The 22,494-nt window shown below is 37.4% G+C and overlaps 1 protein-coding gene across 2 annotated transcripts in view; it reads left to right on the forward strand.

Moving 5' to 3' along the window:
* LOC100373213 (inactive rhomboid protein 2-like) overlaps positions 1–21,569 on the forward strand; it is a 40,936-nt gene extending 19,367 nt beyond the window's left edge. The window contains exons 3-15 of one of the 2 annotated variants that reach the window (XM_085502404.1): positions 3,387–3,577; positions 9,142–9,341; positions 10,421–10,573; positions 11,835–12,082; positions 13,051–13,299; positions 13,936–14,047; positions 14,537–14,611; positions 15,233–15,394; positions 15,903–15,991; positions 16,485–16,710; positions 18,500–18,600; positions 19,084–19,237; positions 20,254–21,569. In XM_085502404.1, coding sequence (XP_085358530.1) covers positions 3,387–3,577; positions 9,142–9,341; positions 10,421–10,573; positions 11,835–12,082; positions 13,051–13,299; positions 13,936–14,047; positions 14,537–14,611; positions 15,233–15,394; positions 15,903–15,991; positions 16,485–16,710; positions 18,500–18,600; positions 19,084–19,237; positions 20,254–20,691 — 2,398 coding nt within the window. In that variant the 3' untranslated portion in view covers positions 20,692–21,569. The remainder of the gene's footprint in view (positions 1–3,386; positions 3,578–9,141; positions 9,342–10,420; positions 10,574–11,834; positions 12,083–13,050; positions 13,300–13,935; positions 14,048–14,536; positions 14,612–15,232; positions 15,395–15,902; positions 15,992–16,484; positions 16,711–18,499; positions 18,601–19,083; positions 19,238–20,253) is intronic. The other variant, XM_085502405.1, reaches the window with a different exon arrangement.
* Positions 21,570–22,494: the final 925 nt, after the last annotated feature.

Here is a 22,494-nt window from a genome sequence, read left to right on the forward strand (position 1 = left end):
CTGCTTTTTTGTGCAATGGAAATTAATGCTGTCAAATGACATTTCCTTCTAGTAAACAAAACAATCCTGGGACGTTTATCTTGAGAAATTGAGAAGACGAAAATCTCTTGGGACAGTCGTTGTTGTGAAACAATGGACATACTTCCCCAGGGTATCCAGGATAGTTTTGATTATTAGAAGAGGGAAACTGCTGCTTTATGGAAGAGCAAATTTCAATGTCATTGGCCACAGTAATTCTAAATCGATGTTGGTTTTAATTGGTGTTACCTGGTGTAGAAGTACAGTCAAACCTGTGTTAACGACCACCTGTGCAGAGCGGCCACCTGCTCATAGCGACCACCTTAGTACAGTCCCTTCGCAATTTACACGTTAAAGACACTGGATATAGCGACCACCTGTCCAACGCGACCAGCGACCACCCTATTGTAGACCTATTCACACTTTAACCTTTGTATAATGACCACCAACATTTCCATTAGACGGTCTCAGAAAAAAGACAATAGCTACTTGCGAATCGCTAACAGGAAAGTGGCAATATGTTACTTTCAGATTTCCGAGTAGACAATCTTTAGGGCTATAATAGACAGGAGTGACCATCGCAACTTGGTTTGTGAAGTTGCGAAAAAGTAAAAAAAAAAGTTGAATATCATCTGAATGTAACGTCTGGAGACTGGAAAGATTCAAATTAAAACAGTTTCATTCAAAGTTTGAAATGTAAAACTAGATTGTTTCCGATCGGTACTACCCCCCGGTATACTATCGATCCCCAGCCGGCCAGCGGCACTTCTGTGGACTGTCTCGCACATGAAGAGCAAATTCCTCCCGTCTCGAAAACAAGAAAAATGAACCAGTTTTATTGAATGAGAGATGTTTTATTTACCTTGTCGACATGAAATATCCAAACAAAATAATAAAACATTCGTTTATTTCGTTTCCATCGCGGGATTGCAAAATCCGACCTATTTTGGCCGCCATGTTGTTTGTTGTTGATCGTTATAAATTATGCTAATGAAACTAGCGCATGGGCAAAACGTATTGTTACTGAGGGGTCATCTCGGGGTTATTCTCAACGAAAGATGTTTTCTATTTTGATCCTCTTTTTTTATAAACGGTAATATCAATAATTCGCAATCGAGAAAATTCGTTTGGGCAGTTTTGACACGTCGATGCTTGCAACAAATAACTGTAAAATTGCGTGTACGATGATCGTGTTTCATTTCCGGTTCGTTTAACTTTCTAATTCAACACCCACCGAGAGTTGGAGCAATTGTTATGAGTTTGGTAAATTTTGTTTATTACCAATGCTTCTTCATTTTTAATGCTTGTTTGTTTGTTTTTTCAAACACGGCAACTTTGTCTGTGCATTTTGTCACAGTGTACAATCGACAATACTAACGATGGGACTGATTACCGCCTGTGATGGTATATGTGTAGAGACTGGCGAATAAGACTGCATGGCGAGAGTGTGAAAGTCAGAGCTGAAACGCCAATGCGGCCGATCGTTGACAATCGTTCTTATGCATTAAATACACCAATGAATCCATGGCCAGAATCACTTGGTTTCAGTGAATTTACATGATATAATTTGTAGTAAACAAGTAAAGCTGTGTAATTATCAAGATGAAAATGAGTGACTTATTAAAAAAGACCTATTCATTGTAGGTTTGTTTTTATGTTTTGCTTATGATCTGCCTTAAAATTCCGGCCCTAATTAATATTCATGATTAAATGAATAAATTAGGCCACCTCCATATAAAGACCACCTGTCTATAAAGGACAGTTTGGCTCAGTCCACTGACTGTCCTTTATAGACAGGTTTGACTGTAATAACATTACGATGTTTTCGAGTTTAATAGTAAATTATTAATATTATTAAAATATACAAACATCATTTATATCAACTTGGAAAAGTGAATGATAAAACGACAATCAATCAAAACAAAATGAAATATAAATAAATTAAGATCATACAGAGAATTAAAAAACAATTTTGCTTCTGAAACCTACCTTGTTACCCTGCAAAATATTGAGAAGTGCGAAAATTTAAATAATTCCGTCTCAGTGACCATAACTTGAAAACTGAGACTGACAGACACAATGCAATACCCCTTGCTAATAGATTATGTAACCTTTGTGATCAGAATCAAGTAGAAGATGAGTATCACCTAATGATGTCATGCAAAAGTTGTACCCCCGATAGAAATGTCTTATTTGAAATGGCAAAAAAACAAAATTTGTCACCAAAGACACAATTTAGTTTTCCTAAACAACAGTGGTCTAACACTCCCTGTAGCAAGGTACCTAAAGAAGTGTTTTGAAATAAGACAGCAACCCCAGTGATAATTTTCTTTCCCAGTTAAGTTTTGCATTTTTTCTATCTTTTTATTGTATAATAATCTAGTCTTAATATTTTCTTTCTCTGTTACAGTAATGTATTAGCTTAGTTTTTTGTATGTTTTTATTTTATTTTATTTTATTTATTTAATTTTTTTAACCTTTTATTCTTTCTTAAACATTTGTAGCCATTGCCAATCCCTCCGGGGAATGTGTAAGTGTTAATAAAATTAATATTATTTAATTAATGACCCCGCACATTAGTGATTGGCCTTGGATAGTTGAAGAGATTTTTAAATGGGCTACTCGATAGAAGTATTCGCTGTGACTCAGGACTTTTTATTCAGGTTTATACAACGCTTACATGTTACTGTCAGGAAGGTTTAATGTCTTATTTGTATTTGCACAATGTGAAAGAGGGGTTTATTGTCAAAGGGTACTAGTATATGGGTGGTTGTATGCATAGTGAACTATACAAAATCTGAATTATGTCACCAAACTGTACGTTTTGATTACTCGTATGCAATTGTAAGATTATATTTCTGATATACTCGAAGTGAATCTCAGCACTATGCTTTTTATAATAATTTCCTTGAAACTGTACAAAAAATCACAGACTTTCATTATTTTTTTTTCATAGTTTTTCTAAATTTCAGTTTTTATTGTTCATAATTATTTACAACAATAACACTTTTTTTCTGTTGTGAAACCATTTCCAGTTATTATGAATGTGTACACGACAGCTTTACCCCCACACAATAAGACATGTATGGATATGTGCGAGTATGTTTCATGGATTAATAGGCCACTTCTTTATATCCCACAATGTCTGGTAATTCTAACTAACTACTATTTTGCAAAATTTGCGTAGCCTTGCTTCTACTCCCATATTGTCCTTAACAGTGAAGGTTAATGCAGATATATTGTAAATTACACAGAGGTAACACTACAATACATTTCCCTTTACATTCCCCTGCATTAAACAACAGTCTTTTGTGCTGAGGCAGTTATGGTTCACAACCATCACCAGTTCTCTTGTTTTAAATTGATAGGCGAATCAGCAAAGGCACTGCTGGTTTCTTTGGTGTCGGGGCAAACTGTGATGAAGATCAGAAGAAATGGCAGCAAAGGAGGTGTCGCGGGAGGAGTTTCCGGCGTTTCAAAAAAGATGTCGTGGAGGATATTCAGACAAGGAGGATGGAGCAAGAGCTGGAAGGAATTCCGCAGATTGTTGATCCTTTGGGTAAAGAAAATTGTTTCTGTTTTAAATTAGCCCACTGTTGCTAAGTTGAAACTGGCACACAGTCGTTTAATTGGGGGAGGGGGGTATTTTGTTTTTATTTTTTGACTGTGAAACTGTGAGTGTTGATTGCAAAATAGCAAAATTAAATACCCACAGGAATTACAAAGAACACCCTTCTCAGAATTTATTTTAAGTGTTCCACTTTTAAATATTTCACTTTAGAGAAATTTTGTTTTTTGGGGGAGGAGGGAGATTTTAATGATCAAGGACCTTAAATTAAATAAAATATTTTTACTTTTAATTCATTTATAACAATGCTACTCCAACAACATTGTAGTTTTTATTATAAAATAATGTCTGTATTTTACCGTTTGTATTTCACAGACCAAAATTTATCAGAAATATCCCCAAGTCTGAAACTATTGTCTAATCAAAAAGAAAGTCAAAAAGAAGAAGTGTGATTAACTTCCTAAAAATTAGTGCAATGACAATTTACATATTTATTTCAGGAAATTTTAATTTTAAATATTGGGACAATTAGCCACAGTTGTAGTTCTTTGGATTTCAAGAGTTTGGTAAATGAATATATTATTTTAGAGGTAAAATTTACAAAATTTACGTATCAACAAATGAATTTCTCTGTGTTTCTCATAAAGGTATGAAAATTGTGGTTAATTGTTGCTGCAAAATATTAGCAACAAACTAATGATATCAGCATTTTACTAGTGTAGCTAGCCTTAGTGATAATGAATGTTTTGTTTTGATAACGGGCAGTAATCGTCTCGCAGCACATAATTGAATTTTGTGTAAATAAAATTTTACACATGTGGGAACGTATGGGTATATAAAACACTGTAAAATATTGTAAATTCACTACATTCAATTACCCACCATAGACTCCGGTCAGTCAAAATGACTATTTTGAACTGTAGGCATTAATCAGCGATTCTGCCAGTGACGGAGAGATAGAATCTAGGTCAGGGGAAGCCCCATGACCCCAAGATTCTCTGTCCCTTATGTCACGAACCACATGACCGAGGCCATATGGCAGCGACATTAACGGCTGTACAATCGCTCTTCTCTCATCTCCTCCTCCTCATCAGGAATGATTCGGAGCGGCTCTGCCTGGCTCTTTTGCTTTTTCCTGTCTGGGTTTCCAGCTTAGGGTTGTTGCCGCTGGGCGGCATTTGACATTCTTACTGGTAGGATAAGTTTTTCTTGTCTTCTTTTCCCTTGTGTCGTTTTCCCCTTTGTCTGTAATATTTTTTTTTTCACAACAAAGAAATTAAAACCTGGCGCCACTACGTAACCACTTGTTGGTTTCATGGCGGCACCTTTTACTACTGTAATTCGCTGCCCTCATGCATGTCGTCTTCATTTTTGTTTGATCTACGTATTTAGAAATAGAAATGAATAGATGTAATGACAGCTCCATGACTCGCATGATCTACTCGTTTTTGAGTCAACTGTGCAGTGGTTATATTCAGAATTTACCAGCTTAGAACCTGCATCCGATATGCTTTTTCGCCGTGGCTGTGTGCGAGGCTCGGGGTCCTTGCCTTGAAGGCGTGCTTTTTTCACTGGAGTTCTGAGGCCTCAGATATTTTTTTTTCAGAGCCATCAAAATCGATGAGACTGACCACGTCGCTCGTTTTTTCACAGCAAGGTCGAGCGTCCAGTAAAAATTGGTTAAAGTGAGTTTGGCATGAGTGGAAAGTCGTCACACTCAGCTACTGGTGCTTCGCGTACCGGGACGTCGAGTAGGAGGCCCGACAGTGGAGGTACCGATATCAGAGGGCATCCTCACAGTCTGTGTTTTCAGGCGGTGGTTTACCCGATTTTACCGACTACAGTGAGGCTGTGCCCCCTGGAGGTTTTTTCCTCCTATGGGGCCCGTCGCGGGTTCCTTTGTGGATCCTTCCTCACACGGCGCCGGGTTTGCCTCCGAGTTGAGGGCTTTGGTCGAAGGACTGTCGGGGGAAAAGGGGTCCCTGGCAGGCTGGGTAGATCAGACGCAGTCAGAGCGAGCTGTCTCCACTGCGGCCCCCGATGGGCAAACAGGAAGAAACACGAAAGCATGTTTGCATTCAAACACGTCTCTTCCGGGGAACCCCCGTTCACAGCCACGGCTCTCCCACTAATTTGGGTCAGGCTGAGGCTCAGGCTAATTGCACCGGACCTCCTCTGGAGCCTCGGGCACTGAATGCCAACGGAGTGCTGGCAGCCAAGCCTCCGATCTCAAGGCATGGCTTTCAGAGGAGGGCACACGTTGACCCCCCTACTTTCAGCCAGCCAGGCTTCGTCGCGCGGTAATGGTACAACGATAATGAATTTATTCTTGTGTCCGGTCTCTGCTGTGGGTTTTTGACTCCCTTCTTACCAACTCACGGGCGTCCCCAGAGGGAACCGACCCTGTCATGAGACGCACAGTCGAACACGCTGTCTCTCACATATTTAAAGTGAAAAGAAGACACAGGTTGCTCGCGTCGGATACAGCCGGTACCTTGGGCGACCCCTCAGAGTCTTCCATCCGTAACGACTCGATGAGCCACGCTTTTGGGTGATAAGGAGTTCCATAGATCTTAGTGATACAATGTAAATACCCCCACCCCTGGCGTGTGTTCGGTGAGTGGCCAGGTCACAACTTAGTGACTACTTCAGGCCTTGGGGAACTCACTTCATGGGAGAAGAGAGCACCCCCCTTGCAACTGCCGAACCCATGGCCACATCCCTGTCATACACAGATTGTGCCGGTGTAGTCCGGTTTGGAGACAGCGGGTGACCGATCCCTGGACCTTTCCAGGTGGTGACATCCTGTCAGTGTCTACCCCGTCAGTGTCAGTGGGGCATACCTGCACATACCGATGCACCCAGTTGCCATCTCCTTCGAATCGCCCAGCTGGGCCAAGTATTCAAATTTCGGGTGCCCCCCGTTCGGGTTATGCACAGCGCCCTACGTGTTCACCAGAGTGATGAAACAGGTAGTGCAGCTGCTTCACCAAATATCGGTACACCTCAATCCGTACCTAGACGACTGGTTACTACACAACCCGGACAAGGGGTTAATAGCCAAACACGTCAGGCTAACATAGGATTTACTTCACCAGTTGGGCTCGTTAGTAAATCAACAAGTCCCATCTCGACCCAATGCGCAGTTGGTGTTCCTGGGCATGGAGTTTTGACACAGAGGTAAGCTTGGTATAGCTATTTCAAGCGTGTTGCTTAGCGCTAAGCAGCCTAGCTGAACGCCTAGTCAGCGTTCCCTCAGTGTCCCTCCGAAAACTAATGCGGATCATCCGAATGATGACCTCGGTTCAAAGGGTCGTTCCCCAGGCCGCACTACGCAGCCGCCCGGTATAACGTTTGTTATAACGCTGAGCTCTCCTATGGGGACTAGATAAACGGGTTTTGATCTGGGACCAAGTGAAGGAAGCCCTGCCCTGGTGGTCGTCACTGACCAACCTCGGACTGGGGGCTCCCTTGGACCCACTCGCCGCAGGTATGACTGCGTATGGTAACAGATGCCTCCTCCCAAGGTTGGGGAGCGCATTTATTGGGCGAACAAGCCCAAGGATATGGCCCCCGCATTAGTTTTCGGACTACCATATCAACCAGCTCGAACTGAAAGCTGTATACTTAGCACAACCACGCTTTCTACCCGTAGTTCAAGACCACAGAGTCCTGCTCCGCATAGGCAACGCAGCGGTGGTCTCCTTCAAGAAAGAGGGGGTGACGCGTTCCCATCGTTGTCAGTCCTAGTGGAGCAAATTCTCCTTTGGTGCCTGGAATACAATGTGGAGCTAACCGCACACCACCTTCCAGGGGTGAGGAACAGTCTGGCAGACGCCCTTTCTGGACGGCTCTGTCTCCAGAACACTGTGGCTGATACTGGGAGGGAAGAAGGGCATTGAAGGGAGATTGATCCATACCATCCCTCTATTGGCCAGGTAGCAGGCTCTTTCGTCCACTTGTTTGATGAAGTAGGTTTGTCCTATTATTAGGAGACTATTTACTGCTTTCCAGACGCCGAGACCCCATACAAGGAAACCGCCCAACTGGGACTTGTTGGCTGTCTTGTCCGCTCTAAGCAGACCGCCCTTTGAGCCTCTCTGATCAGCACCACTAAAATTTTTGACGTGGAAAATAGTCTTCCTACTGGCCCTCGCCCCAGGTAGGCGTCGGCCAGAGCTGGGGACATTGTCCTTCTCGGATGATGTACTGCCGTTATGGACAATCAAGTTGTGCTAAAGACACGAATCTGGTTTCTAGCCTAGAACCATATCCCAGGACACGATCCTCACCCGATCGTCATCCCCCGGCTGTCAAATTTTGTCTGCCCGGAGGGTTAGAAGGAATTGCCTTTCTGCCCGGTTCGAGCACAGAGTTGCTTCCAAACTGTACTGAGGATTCATTCTGTGTGATTGCCAACTCACTAGTGCTAGCGTCAGGTGTCCCCCCTCGAGCATACATGGAGGGCAGGCTTCTGGAGAACACAGAACATCTTTATCAACTACCACCTAACAGACACCGAATCCAATGAAAAAGGTCTCTTTAGGTTGGGTCCCGTCGTAGCGGGTCAGTCTTGGTTTGCTGACCCAGCCCGAACAACCACAAGGGTCCCTGCGCATAGGCAATAAGTCAGTCTCTGCATTTTTTTGCGGACAGATTTCTCTACCATCAGCACTCCCTGGAAGCTCCCAGGGCCCGCCTTTCGGCCTATGCCCTCATGCAGAACTGTTTCGGTCTTTACTTCGAAAGCTTACTACCCCCAGAATTGGATTGGGGTCTAGCTTTCTCGGGCACACCGAATCCTGTCACCTGTCACACTACCCTTTTTGGGTCTTAACTAAGGTGTTGAGTTTATTGTATTTATTTCATCCCGGACTAGGAAAAGACTTTCATCATTTTCTGTTTGCTTGGAAAACCCGCCACCTATCGGCGTTTGACTCTGCCTACAGTTCAAAATAGTCATTTTGACTGACCGGAGTCTATGGTGGGTAATTGAACATAGTGAATTTAGGCAGAGGGTTCTCCGAACCCACCTATTCACATAGTTCATACCCACAATAGACCCAACCACACCACTCTTTCCGTAGCGTTGGTCTAAGTCCTTGAGGCGGAGAGAAAGGAACCAGAGTGATTGTACAGCCGTTAATGGCGCTGCCATATGGCCTCGGTCACGTGGTTCGTGGCGTAAGGGAAAGAGAATCTTGGAGTCATGGGGCTTCCCCTGACCTAGATTCTATCTCTCCGTGACCGGCAGAATTGCTGATTAATGCCTACAGTTCTAAATAGTCATTTTGACTGACCGGATCGAGAACCCTCGCCTAAGTTTGTGTGCCCCTTTATATTGTCTGAGAATGAATAAATGTGCATCTACTTATTCTGAATCATATCGTTCAGTTTTTACAAAGGAAATTACGCTGCTTTTAATTTCCAGTCCATATTCTGCTGTACCTTCTTATCTACTTCCCTTGATATTGGTGATATGACTTGATCCCCAGCTAGCTACTATGAAATGAAATCGCTTATTATATGTGGTCTGATTTTTTGTTATTTATAAGCTCGGGGACGTGCTTTTAGATTCCCGCCTGGTAGTGACGAAGTTGATGCACCGAGGCAGTTGCGGCCGACGCTTAGTACTGCTACAGCTACGAGTAGTATTGTCAGGAGGCAGGTGACACGGGCACAACAACGTGGTAAGAGGGAGTCTGTAGCCAAGCTAGGATGGAAAACCCTGGGAACTGTGGTCGGCAAGATGACGGTAAGATACATGTTCAGATTTATTACAAAGTTTCTATTGTTCTAACCTAGAATCTATGTGGTATTGCACTCAATATGTACCACTGATGCCTAGGTACGATGCTAGTAGTATCCTATCACTCATTTAGATTTATGCATACATCACACACTATGGATGTCATAAGCATCTGTAGCATTTCACTCGCTTCATACCTAGGTACATTGCTAGTAATATCTCATTATCTATTCAGATTTATGCAAACATCACCCACTATGGAATGTACGTAAAACGTCTGTGTAGCATTCCACTCGCTATAAGCCTAGGTACATTGCTAGTAATATCTCATTATCTTTTCAAATTTATGCAAGCATCTAAATAGCATTCCACTCACTACATGTCTAGGTATAATGCTAGTAATATCTTATCAGGTTTATGCAGATGTCACATATATGCTATAATATATCACAGGCATCTATTCAGCATTCTACTCGCTGTATGCCCATGTACATTGCTGGTAATGTAAACTTGACACACTATAGAAATTTTATTATTTTAACATATTTTGTGATATTGTGATAAAAAAAAAACTTTATTACATGTAACATGTAAACCAAAAAAGAAATGTCAAATTTTCTTTACGGTGATAATAAAGATTATTATTATATATTATTATTATTATTATTATTATTATTATTATTATAGGATGTCATAAGCATCTTGAGAAATGAAATAATGTATATTCATTGGTCAATTTTATTTCACACTTTCAAAATAATTTATGTAATTTTTGGAAGGAAAATTTTACAAAACATCAGGTTTTGCTATTCACAGTTTATAATGTGTTTCATTCAGAGCTTATGATAACTGAAGTCAGATAATTTATGTTTATACAATACTTACGGTCATACTTGAAATCTATCTCACACAAATCGACTCTTCTGTTCAGTGAAATACTAGGTTTAGAACTCACTCATAACATACATGCTTTAACTGACCTGAGAGTACTTTACATGTTCTAATAGTGATATATAATAGCATCTTGCAAAATATAATTGGCAAGATCAAACTTTCTGAGATGCTTTCTGTTCTGTCACCTGTAGGGGGCGCCACGACGGGGAACCATTTCTCAGAGTACCCATACTCAACGAAAACCACCAGGTCTACATAGTCGAAGTTTTGCACCTTCAACTCTCATTGACGAAGATAGTGATTTTGATGACGAACTTGACACCTCGTTCTTCACAGGACATGTGGTAAGGTCAAAGGTTATTTCATGGTCATGACCCTTAATTCTCTTGTGATCTTGCAGAGTTTGCATGTCGTATTTCTTTTCAGCGACCGGATGGATCTGAACTTAGCACACTGTAATGTTAAATTTATTTTCCGTTTAAATGTTTGATTCTATCAGCCATAAATACTAGCGCTGTTTAATTTCATTGCTATCGTTTCATTTAATAAGCTAGACATAAAATATCATGACCAAATTTTAATTTTGTATCTTATTTTGAAGGTGAAATATTGGTTGTGTAAAAAATCTGCCTACTCCATACACATATTACCTGCCACAAAGAAATTTGGTTCCATTTCTAAAAATTTTACAAAGTATTATGAAAAATTTGATAAAAATAATTTACTTTTATTGAAGAGTTGTGGTTGTCATAGCATACTTGTGATGTTTCACAGATTAACCGCTTGCTTAATTTTTCACCAACCAAATTTTGAAAAAAAGCTGACAATGCTTCCTCATTTTGATAAAATAGCCAAATGGTTGTGCAAGGTTTGTGGGTGTTTTTTAGTGTTTCTTTTTAAGGGATTTATGCATATTAACATGCTCGATGATCTCATCCAGGTGTGCAGTAAGTCAACACATCTATGCAACTTTAACTTAAAGGCGTATGTTAAAGATGTGTTCAATATTGGTTACTGTAAAATACTTTATTTTCGCTTGGAATTAATTTTCACTATTTTCGCTGAAGGGATGATTCAGTGAAAATAAAATCCAGCGAATGTATTTTTTTTTCTATATTTTACATTCAACTTGTCAAAAATCAGTAAAAGTAAATTCTATACAAAACACCCAAAATGGCTTCCCAGTGAAAATTAATTCCAACTAAAATAAAGTATTTTACAGTTTATGTAGTGTGTGTACAATGCGTGTAGAATACATAATATGAAATATTAACACAGGATGCATGCTGAGTTCGGTGCTTTGCTATTCCCAAAATTGTTATTAATCTTTTTGGAGAAAATATCAAAGTTGCTTCATGGCAAATTTGCATTGAGGGGATTGCTTGTTTTTCTTTGCTTCTCTCGATATCAAATTTCCTATTTGATGTCATGTTAAAATATTCATAATACTATGAATTGCATGATTTTTTTTTTGTTCATTCATTTTTCCTGCATGTCAATGTTTTTTTTTTTATCAAATCTTCATTTCTATATTGGGCCATTACATATTTTTATATTGTGTCTTTGTGTTTTTTTCCTGTTATTTTTTTTTGTCTCCTTGCAAAGCTTTCCCCATCCTCCGAGTCACTGTATGACGAGGTGTTCTTTGATTTCTCACCAAAGACACCGAGACGGGCTATGCCGACCATCGAAGAAAAGGCATTGGAGAGTGAGATGACTGCCTCATCTCACTTTCAAAAAACACTAGAGAAACCAGAGAAGCCAGGCTTGGATGAGATAGATGCCACAGCTCAACCGCCGCCTGCGTATGATGAAGTTATTCGACCAAAGGAAGTGGAATATCTGCAGATGGTGTAAGTGTTCTAATAATAATTGACAAATTCTGACTGAAATACTGCTTTGAAATCGACACACAGATGATGCATATAATCATATAATCATATAAAACCACATGGAATCAGTGCATTGTCAATGATTGCTTCTACTCACCAACACATACTGTGACACTTTGCTTGCAATTGAACTGTTTATAACTTTCATTGATTCCAGCCCGTCTTCTACATTTGAAGGGACTTGGAAAATTTCTGTTAGCGAAAAAGAGAGAGTGTTCTTGTAATTCCTGTTTTATATCACCGCTTTGCCTTGACTGCTGCTGCATGTCAACATGTTCAAAATATAAAATCAGTAATTTTGTATAATATTGGTAAAATGCAGTCATTAAAATCTTTTCTTTCATAGTATTGCAATTATTATCATAATCATCTACTTGGATGCAATAAACTTTTTAATGCTTGTGGTTGTTACTGAATTGCCCTTTTTAAACCACACTATTTATTAATAAGCTAATTAGGAAATCATAGTTTAAGACGCGCCATGTTTTTCACTAGTATAGTATACAAACTATACACATTATTTTCAGATGGTGAAAGTATATCCAGGCCCACCCATGCCAATTAATTTCGGTTTCTGCATGCACCGTGAGTGAACCAAGTAAGATACACTGTTCATATTCAGGTCATTCAGCCGTTAATGTTCCTAAAAAGTGCATTTCATTCTTAATTGACGATGCAAAACATTGCATTATCGATTCAAATATTAAATTCCTCTTTATAAATAAAAGTAATTCTTCATTGTGCTAGTGTAAATCAGAGAAACGGACATGCATTATTTACAATGTTTTCTCTGAAAAGCAACAAACGGCTAATGTTCATATCCTGAATGTTTAACGACCAAATCTGTGTGATATACAGTGCAATTTAAGTTATTACTTTTAATAGTGAAAAATAGTATTAAGCTGAATTTCAATCTTGCTTATTTCTAGACCGACTGGATTTGGTTGGAAGAAGAAAGCCGCAGACAAGCGTTTTGAGGTAGCCCCTACAGCACCAGAAAAGCCAATACGACGTAACAAGATTGACTTGGATAAAATATTGGATGCTGCGTTTGACAACTCAGACCGACATGAGTTTGGTAAGGGATTGGTTGGAGAGTGGTTACACACAAGTTATAAAACGCAGCGAATGGATACAATGGTGGAGGAGCAGTTGGAGAAATTAGAGGCTGATCATAGGTAACATTTTTAGTCTATTAGTAGTGTAAATGTGCGTCTGACCTTTTCACCAAAAACACACAATAGTCGCTTTTATAGTCTGCACTTTCCTTCACAAGATTGGGACCAAAAAAGCCAAATTTGTTGAATATAAATTGAAAATTTTGTCTGTTGGCTCTAAAATAAAGGCTCATTTCCAGAAATATTGAAGAAAATAGGAAAAATATGCAGAATAATTTGGGCAAGAAAGTCTGGTAGTGAAAATGCCAAGGTCATATTACATGCTAAGGTCATATTACGTGCTAAGGTCATATTACATGCTAAGGTCATATTACATGCTAAGGTCATATTACATGCTATTTGAATGATTTCACATACAATAAATGCAAGTTTGGTTTATGTGCATTTTAGCTGCGCTTCTAATAGAGCAAATAAGGTACATTTCTCTCTTATAATTATGATTGAATCCATTCCATGATATTCCCACCAAATAGTTATTGGTATCTAATTTTCATTTGTTGTTAATTCTAGATCTGTGGTCTTGATTACAATTTTCAAAAAAAAAAAAAAACATGACATAGTTGACTGCTATATTCAGTCTTGCATGATCTGTTGTACATCAGCTGTTTATTTTAATTTTTGTTGTATTTTACTCAGACCTTACTTTACTTACTGGATAACTTTTGTACACGTACTGATAACAATTATGGCTATTGGAGTGTATGGTTTTGCACCAGTAGGATTTACATTGAGAGAGCAGAGCGATTTGGTAAGTCTTCGATTGGACTGCTTAAGGTGCTAGTAATTATTGTCTTCATATTTGAACCCCTTAAGTCACCTATAATAAGTATTGTTATCATAATTGGACTCCTTAAATTGCATATAATAAGTATTTTCACTATAATTGGACTTCTTTTATAATTATTCATAATTAATAAGTAATACATTGTTGGCCAAAAATGATAGGAGTGCAAATAGTTGTCATGGCAACATAATAATGAGAATTACTGACTTGATACGCAATTTGTCTGTGACCATTATATCTTGGACAAGTGAATCTTGGGAGTATGATTTTCAAGATTTTATAAAACAACGCTGCCATCAAAATGCTTTAATTTTCATTTTTCCTATTTTAATATCATGAGTATATTTACTAGGTTTTATTAAATTGATGAATTTGCTAATTTGCATCAGTAAACAATTAATGCATTACACTACTAATTACATGATATGATAATATTTTGCTCTTTTCTGATAGATTCTGATGTCAAATTTAGCTGTCGAAAGCGTTGGTTTCTATGAACCAGAGAATTTTTGGCTGGGACCAAGATCGGTAAGAATCTTTCTTTAAATAGATAAACATGTATGTTGTGACTGAATGAATGCAACAAACATTACATTGCCAAATGATGCCCCTGTAAAGAGAGATACAGGCAGTTGACAATGTTGCAACTGTTTTCAGTTCATATGAATGCCCAATCCAACTAGTATGTGCATAGCGCCCTCTACAGGCGAATTTCTACAAAGATTGTCATGATTTGTCACACATCAACAATCCTTTATCTTTTTACCACCAGTTCCTCCTTTTCATCACAAATTCACAAAATATTTCTGTTTGGACTCTGCAATTTTCTTCAGAAGACTGGGACGGAAATAGACAAATTTTTTGAGTACAAACTGAAAATTGACTCTAGATGTTAGTTGGATTCAAAATTAGGGGTCGTTTCCAGAAATATTGAAGAATATAAGAAAAAAATACAGAAAAATTTGGGCGAAAGGTGAAAAGGTTTATATTGGATATTGGTGTTTTACAGATCATGTGACACTATGGTGACGATGAATATTCACATCTGATTATTAGCTTTAATTAAGACTTCCTATGAGATATTTTGAACTGTACTGATACACATAGATTCAAAACTAATTGGTAATACAACGCATTGTCTCATTGTAGGCTGATTTAATACATCTTGGTGCCAAGTACTCGCCGTGTATGCACACTGACGCTAGAGTTTTGCAAGCAATATTGAATGATAAAGAGTATGAGAATACCACGGGGTGCTGTATAAAAAATGATAAAGCTGGTTGTGTACAGACTACACAGGCTTTTTGTTCAGTAAGTCAGGTCTTAATTAGTGATATGTACCATGTGACACTGTGTAACCAATGAAAATTAGTGATATGTACCTTGTGACACTGTGTAACCAATGAAAATTAGTGATATGTACCTTGTGACACTGTGTAACCAATGAAAATTAGTGATATGTACCATGTGACACTGTGTAACCAATAAAAATTAGTTATATGTGCCATGTGACATTGTGTAACCAATGAAAATTAGTGATATGTACCATATGTGACACAGTATGGAGCTAACAAGATGATGTGTAAAGCATATTGTAAACATGAATTTTCAAACCTAGAAATATGTTATTTAATGCGGAGGGAATTGAGTTTGTAAACAACTACACGCCCGTCTGCTGCATGCCCAGGTTATGATTCCCCGGCTTTAAACTATTTATCGTTCTTAGCCTGATTGTTGACATTTGTATGGTTGCTGCTCATGGAACAATTGTACCATCCACAACATGTTTGACTAACAATTATAATTTATTCTATAAAAGGAAACATTTGCAGTGTTTGAAAAGTGGTCTGATACAAATCCAGGTCCACAAGGAAGGACATCGGGAGCTGTATGTGGTCAAGATCCAAGGTAAATCATCTTAAAAACTTTCACGGCTAGTTGTAATCTATATTTTGTTTACAAGATGGCAATACCAGTTGAACTGATTTATGAATTAATCAGTGAAATATTGGACTTAATCACCCCAGTATCGATTACATGTATCTTAGTCATAAATGTGTAATATACGAGATAAAACCACATTTCCTTTGCTGACTGCCCAAAAGTATTTGGTTCTTGTAGTGTTCTACTGCTGTATTATTGTGGCCTTTGACCTAGTCTTGTTTTGTAATTAATTATGCGGTCATGCTCAGTAGCACCTAGCAACCAGGAGTTCAGTCATCATTTTAATTAAATAATTAAGAACATTACAGTTCTTTATCATCATTTACCTTTATTATAAGAACATCAGGTCAGCTGTAGGTATTGCCATCTTGTTCCAGTCAGTATGTATGGCATCTTCTTGGTTATGTAAAACTGAAGAGCAGTTGGTATAATGTCCATATGCATTCATAATTTTCAGAGCCTGCACGACTCCAGCCAGTGTTCTCCCACACGAATGGCCCGATGACATCACAAAATGGCCGATTTGTCGGAAAACTGCACAATCTAGTCTAGATCACATGAAGTGTGAAATGTCTGGGCATCCCTGCTGTGTAGGGATACAAGGTGAATGTCAGATTCATACAAGAGAATACTGTGATTTTGTCAGTGGATTTTTCCATGAGGAAGCCACGCTATGCTCGCAGGTCAGTAGAATACTGTTATGCACCACACATTGATATGACATGCACAGAATTTTAGGTTATAGACCTCATTTGATTGAATGTGTGGAAATGTTTAATTTACACAATAATTTACATAATGGCTTGTTGCATTGTCACATCACAGTGTGCTTATAGTTTGACCTTAAAAATAACAATACACTTAAAGCAATTGTTTTATCAATTGATTACATTCTATTTGCATATGACACACTTAAACATCACTGTTTGATATTTTTTTTAATAATGAATGTTTATTTCCTTTTGAGTTGTGATTTGTTGTCATAATGTCTTTTGTTTAAGTAGTGCAGCGAGGTTAGGATTTTAAAAAACCTATGCCAATGCGCGTTGCAATAGATGAGTTTCACGTTTCCTAGGTTCAGTAGATTCAGTTCCGGTCAGCAGAAATGAGCAGTTTTTGTCAGTTATTGTACTATACTTCAGTTTTGTTTCAAACATGTTGTTTCTGTATTGTAGTAACCCACGTTGCCTCTGAAATTCATGAACTTCTCATAAAATATTCACATTCATTCAGACAAAATATAATTATTTTGGTATCCATATGTACCTAAATGTAAAATATTTCTGGGGGACAACGTACAAGCATGCATATTCAACCTATTCACAAAACTGTGACAAACAGACTCCAGGATGACTGGTTGTGAAATCGTCATCCCCATTGCTGTCACACATGTGTTCAGTAACGTGGCAATCATGGAACATTCCCAGGAACTCAAAACTCATACAAGTGTGATCAGATGGGCATTTCATTTCATGACCAGGAAAAAAAAAAACCTCCCAAAAAAACACACACGCTAAAAACACAAAGGCTCATGGGTACACACTTGTTTGTAAACAATGACACACTATGGCCATCTATGCCAGCTATGGCATATGCAGGTGACGACTTCCCCGCTTTAATGATCTGCTTCAAAACTGAGCATCATTGAGTGTCATAAACATTAACAACCTTCCTGTCGTTTTAGCGCTTTCTTTGACCACACAAACCTGCCTCACTTGTGCTATAACTGTACTGTAGGTGCAATCAAAATCAACACTTTGGGCAAGCTTACTTATACTTATACTTTATTAAACACATTAAATTCCCCAGGAGGAATTAAAATGGTTACATTTACACTAAACAAAACTAGACTAATAATACAAAACATTAAGACTAAAGTAACGATTAAAAAAAATAGTAACAATAATTTAAATAAAAAGAAATAAAAAACATGAATAGTAATAAATCCCACTAACAGCAATAATAAAGGTAGAAGAAACCATTGTTAAAAAGTAATAACAATAATAATGCGTTAATATATTAAGGTTTAAAAATCTTGGAGGTGTTGCTGTCTTAAGTCGAGGGCAGTTTTAATGAATTGTCCGAGTGTGATATGAAATGAGGTAAAATTATAACTCATTGTCAGTGCAAATTGTTCATTAATTGTAAAATTATCAAAATTATTAATTTTTTTCTTACATTTCTCAAATATTAATTTTCTTTGGTAAAATGGACAAGTCATGATGAAATGTTGTTCGTCTTCTATTTGGTTTGTTGTGCAAAGTTCACATACTCTTTCTTTTACAAGTGTTTTTGGTTTGGAATGTCATCCTGTTTATATTTTTAAATTATGGTTGCTTAGTCGAAATTTACATAATGTTTGTCTTAGTTCAACATTTTTCATTGATATCAAATAGTTTTCTAATTCAAATTTATTTTTAAAATAAAGCTTACAATAGTTTCACTATATTTGTGTTCTTTTGTTGTTATCAGGTGGATTGCATTGACAATATCTGTGGTCTTATCCGGCCTCGTCATCCTAAATATCCCGATCAGTTTTACAGATTATGGCTTTCTCTGTTTCTACATGCTGGGTAAGAATATGGCAGGCTGCCTGCAACAAAATAATATTTACTGTGCCGTATATATAATATTGTATGTCTACAAAGTAACTTTATATGCACTATTTATAGAAACTTTGATTATTCAGGTCCTGGAGGTCTTACAAAGTAATACTATATGACTATGGAAACTTTAGTATTTAGACCCTGGTGATTTAACAAAGTAATATAACAGAATCCATGGGAATGTTAGTATATTTAGAGGTTTAAAAATGTAATATGTATCCATGGATACTTCAGTTATTCATATTCTGGTGGTTTAACAAAGTAATATTACATGTATCCATTAAAACAGATTTAAAAAAGTAATGTGTATCCTCAAAAAATTCAGTTATTCAGCTTTTGGTTATTCAACAAATTGCTTTGCTGCTGATTAATGCACAGTGAGCAAACCTACATTGCAATGGAAGAAGCAGTAGTGTTGTTAGTTATGCTTTACTTATTTTTTCACTTCAGACTGCTTCACCTTGCTTTAACTGTGGTATTCCAAATGACTATATTAAGAGATTTAGAGAAATTAGCTGGCTGGTTGCGGATATCGTTGATTTACATGATGAGCGGAGTTGCTGGGAATTTGCTTAGTGCTATATTTATACCATACAGAGCAGAGGTGAGTCATCACGGCAGTAAAAATTCACTTTGATCTTGACAGGCTACAGTCGTCAAGCACTGCGTGTTCGAACTTCATGTAAATAATTAATGTAATTTTACTTTGCTTATGGGTCCCTTACTGAGCACATTGTGATGCGATGACTGTAGTACTTTTAATAGTTTGAGCACAGTTAGTAGTAGCACACTAATTTTAGAGCTAACAGACAGCATTTGAGTCAATTTTCAGTTTTTACTTAAAAAATTTTGCTATTTTTGTCCCAATCTTATAAAGGAAAGTGCAGAATCTGAACTGTGAATTTGTGATGAAAAGAGGAAACTGGTGGAGAAAACATTAAAGTTTGAGTTTTCAGATCTTGTTGCGTTATCAAATCACCGAATCGCATACATGATTCATCGTTCGAATATGAATTATATTTGATGTATTTCCCACTCTGGTTATACTTAAGATGCACACACAGACTTTTGAGTTGTTTTGCATATAGCACTAGACGTTAGATCTATGAGATGTCTATCTTATTCAATGTTACAACTACATATGAGTAAATGTCAAACATTGAAGATTAAATGCTTTCTAGGGTAATTGTGTTTAGCTTGAATTCAAAGCAGAATTCAAACTGTAACATATGATGGGATTTATTGTGTTGAAAGCAATAACAATGAATAGCACAATATCAGTATAACTAGTGAACACTAACTTTCAGATTTGATTGTCAGTCAAGTTACTCAATACTGAAGGAACTTTTATTTAAATTTTGTCGACAATACAAATGTAAAAAATGCACTGAAGTCCATTTCATGCATAATTATTGTGTATCATCAGATCAAAAATGGCCAATTGGCAGCCATTTGTTTCTTTAAAAAATCATTTGAGAACAAGAAAAGTGAAAAACCTACACTAATTTCCAGTTTTCAACTATAAGATTTGAATTGATTATTGGCAGGCAGCTTGAACTGTCAAAACTGTTGGATAACATGAAAAAACCCTAATTAATCTGTTATTTTGATGTATTCCAGGTTGGTCCAGCAGCTTCCTTATTTGGTATACTAGCCTGCTTGATTGTAGAAGTACTGCAGAGCTGGCAACTTTTAGAGAAACCAGGCATAGCTCTCCTAAAGCTTCTAGGAATTGTGGGTGTTCTACTGATTCTAGGTCTTCTGCCGTGGATAGATAACTTTGCGGCGATTGGCGGCTTTTGTTCGGGAATCCTTCTCGCATTTACTTTTCTTCCTTATATTTATTTTGGTGAGTTTGACAAGACAAGAAAACGAATTCAGATTGGAGTTTGCTTAGGATTATACATTTTGCTGATGATTTTAGGTTATATGGTATTTTATTTGTATCCTGTTCTAGACTGTAGCTGGTGCTATTATTTCAATTGTATTCCGTTTACCGATAATTTCTGTGATAATATGGAGATGAAATTGAAACCACGACAGTATGAACTAGTCTAACTGCTGCATTGTGGATTATTATCTGTCAATTAACTCAATAAATTTTGTACATTCGTTTTGTTTTTTTATTCATACTTGGTACATTCATGAATGAGTGCTGTCGCAACGCTATCATATTTGTATTCTTAATGTCTTTGCACTTTCAATGATTGGTACGTACTCCACAGCCACAATGTAGCACACATTCAAATTTTGTACGTAATCATCAGGACTCATTAACGAACATGACACGGTGCGACATTTGTGACGCTTTAATTCAAAGTGCTTGTGTACATCATTTCATTGAACATTGTACTTTTTTGTGCGATTGACAATAAATCATAATCCAGAAGCTGCAACATCAACATTCACATCTAGGTATATATACATACATATCGTACAAAATATGATATTCATTCAGAAATACACGTTTTCAGGAAATATATCAATATATTCAGTGAAACTGTTAAATCATATCAAATGATTTTTGTACTTTTTCTCAGTTACTTGGGCAGTTATTGTCTTTTATAAACTCCTTTTTTTTTTAATTGTCTTTGAGGCGCATGCATTCCATGTCCAGTCATGTAGAAATTTTGTGATAGCGCCCTCATAGTATGAATTGTGTAGTTGTCTATGTACATATTTGCTGCTTCCATCTCGTATGTTTAAAGTGTACACCCAAATTACTCTGTGAAATGAAGAAGATAATTGTGTTTATAAAAAAAAATCTTTATTTGCAGTAAATAAAGTTATCATGAATATTGTCTGTCAGTTCATGTGTGGGTGATAAGTTTTTTGTTTTTTTTGGGGGGGGGGGGTACAACCTTGATAGCATGGGAATGTTCACCAGTAATACTGTACCCTTGTTAAAATAAAAACAACATTTTTCAAAAATTGTACACTTGGCAGACTAGCTTTCTTTTTTGTTGTTTATTTCCTCTACCATAATGGCAATTGTTTTGTTGATTTTCCAACCTGAAATAGATACCAAATGATTTACTGTTGATTTCATCATGTTGTGGATGTCCACAATCTAGTCACAAAGAAATGACCCATTTTTGGTATACTTTTATGATGACCTTCCTCAATGGTTAAGGTCCTCAACATTTATTTTACAATTTCAGTTTAATTGAGAATATAACAACCACTCCACCAAAATCCCAGTGTTTTGTCATTCATCATAGCAAGCATTGTAATAAAAAAAATTCAATGTAAGATTATAGAAAATTTTTAAAATTCTTTAAATACTGTATTGTATTTAGAAGCACAAATAAAACCAAAACATTGCATTTATTGTATGGTGAATTTTAAAAATATAACTGTACAAAGTGCCTAATTGCTCGAATGACAAATTTCAATTTATGAGAATATTTTTGCAAAACCACGTCCAATTAACAGTTAACCGAATGGACAATGGGCTACTGAGGGCGCTCTACCCAAATACTGTGATCCTTCTACACCATATATTACCACCTTCAACAGCGGTCGCAGTAAACATACCACAACATAAATTCGAAAAAAAAAACTTCAACTCTGTACAAAAAAACACACTCATTACAATTGAGTTATTAAATAAGGGATGGTGACACAGCAATTTGCGAGGGCTAAAACAGCACGGGCGCTTGCAACAGGATTTATGGTTAAGGGTAGGGTTATATACTATTTAAATAGAAATAAATTAGTATATAACCCTACCCATGACCCTACCCTTAACCATAAATCCTGTTGCAAGCGCCCGTGTAAAACAGTGTACACAACGCGTGTAAAATACATTGTTTTCATGAAACTCAAACGCGCTGCGTGACCACTACCGCTTTTTAAAGG

The sequence above is a fragment of the Saccoglossus kowalevskii genome, chromosome 8 (genome assembly GCF_978046115.1).
Source record: "Saccoglossus kowalevskii chromosome 8, keSacKowa6.1, whole genome shotgun sequence".
Taxonomy (NCBI): domain Eukaryota; kingdom Metazoa; phylum Hemichordata; class Enteropneusta; family Harrimaniidae; genus Saccoglossus; species Saccoglossus kowalevskii.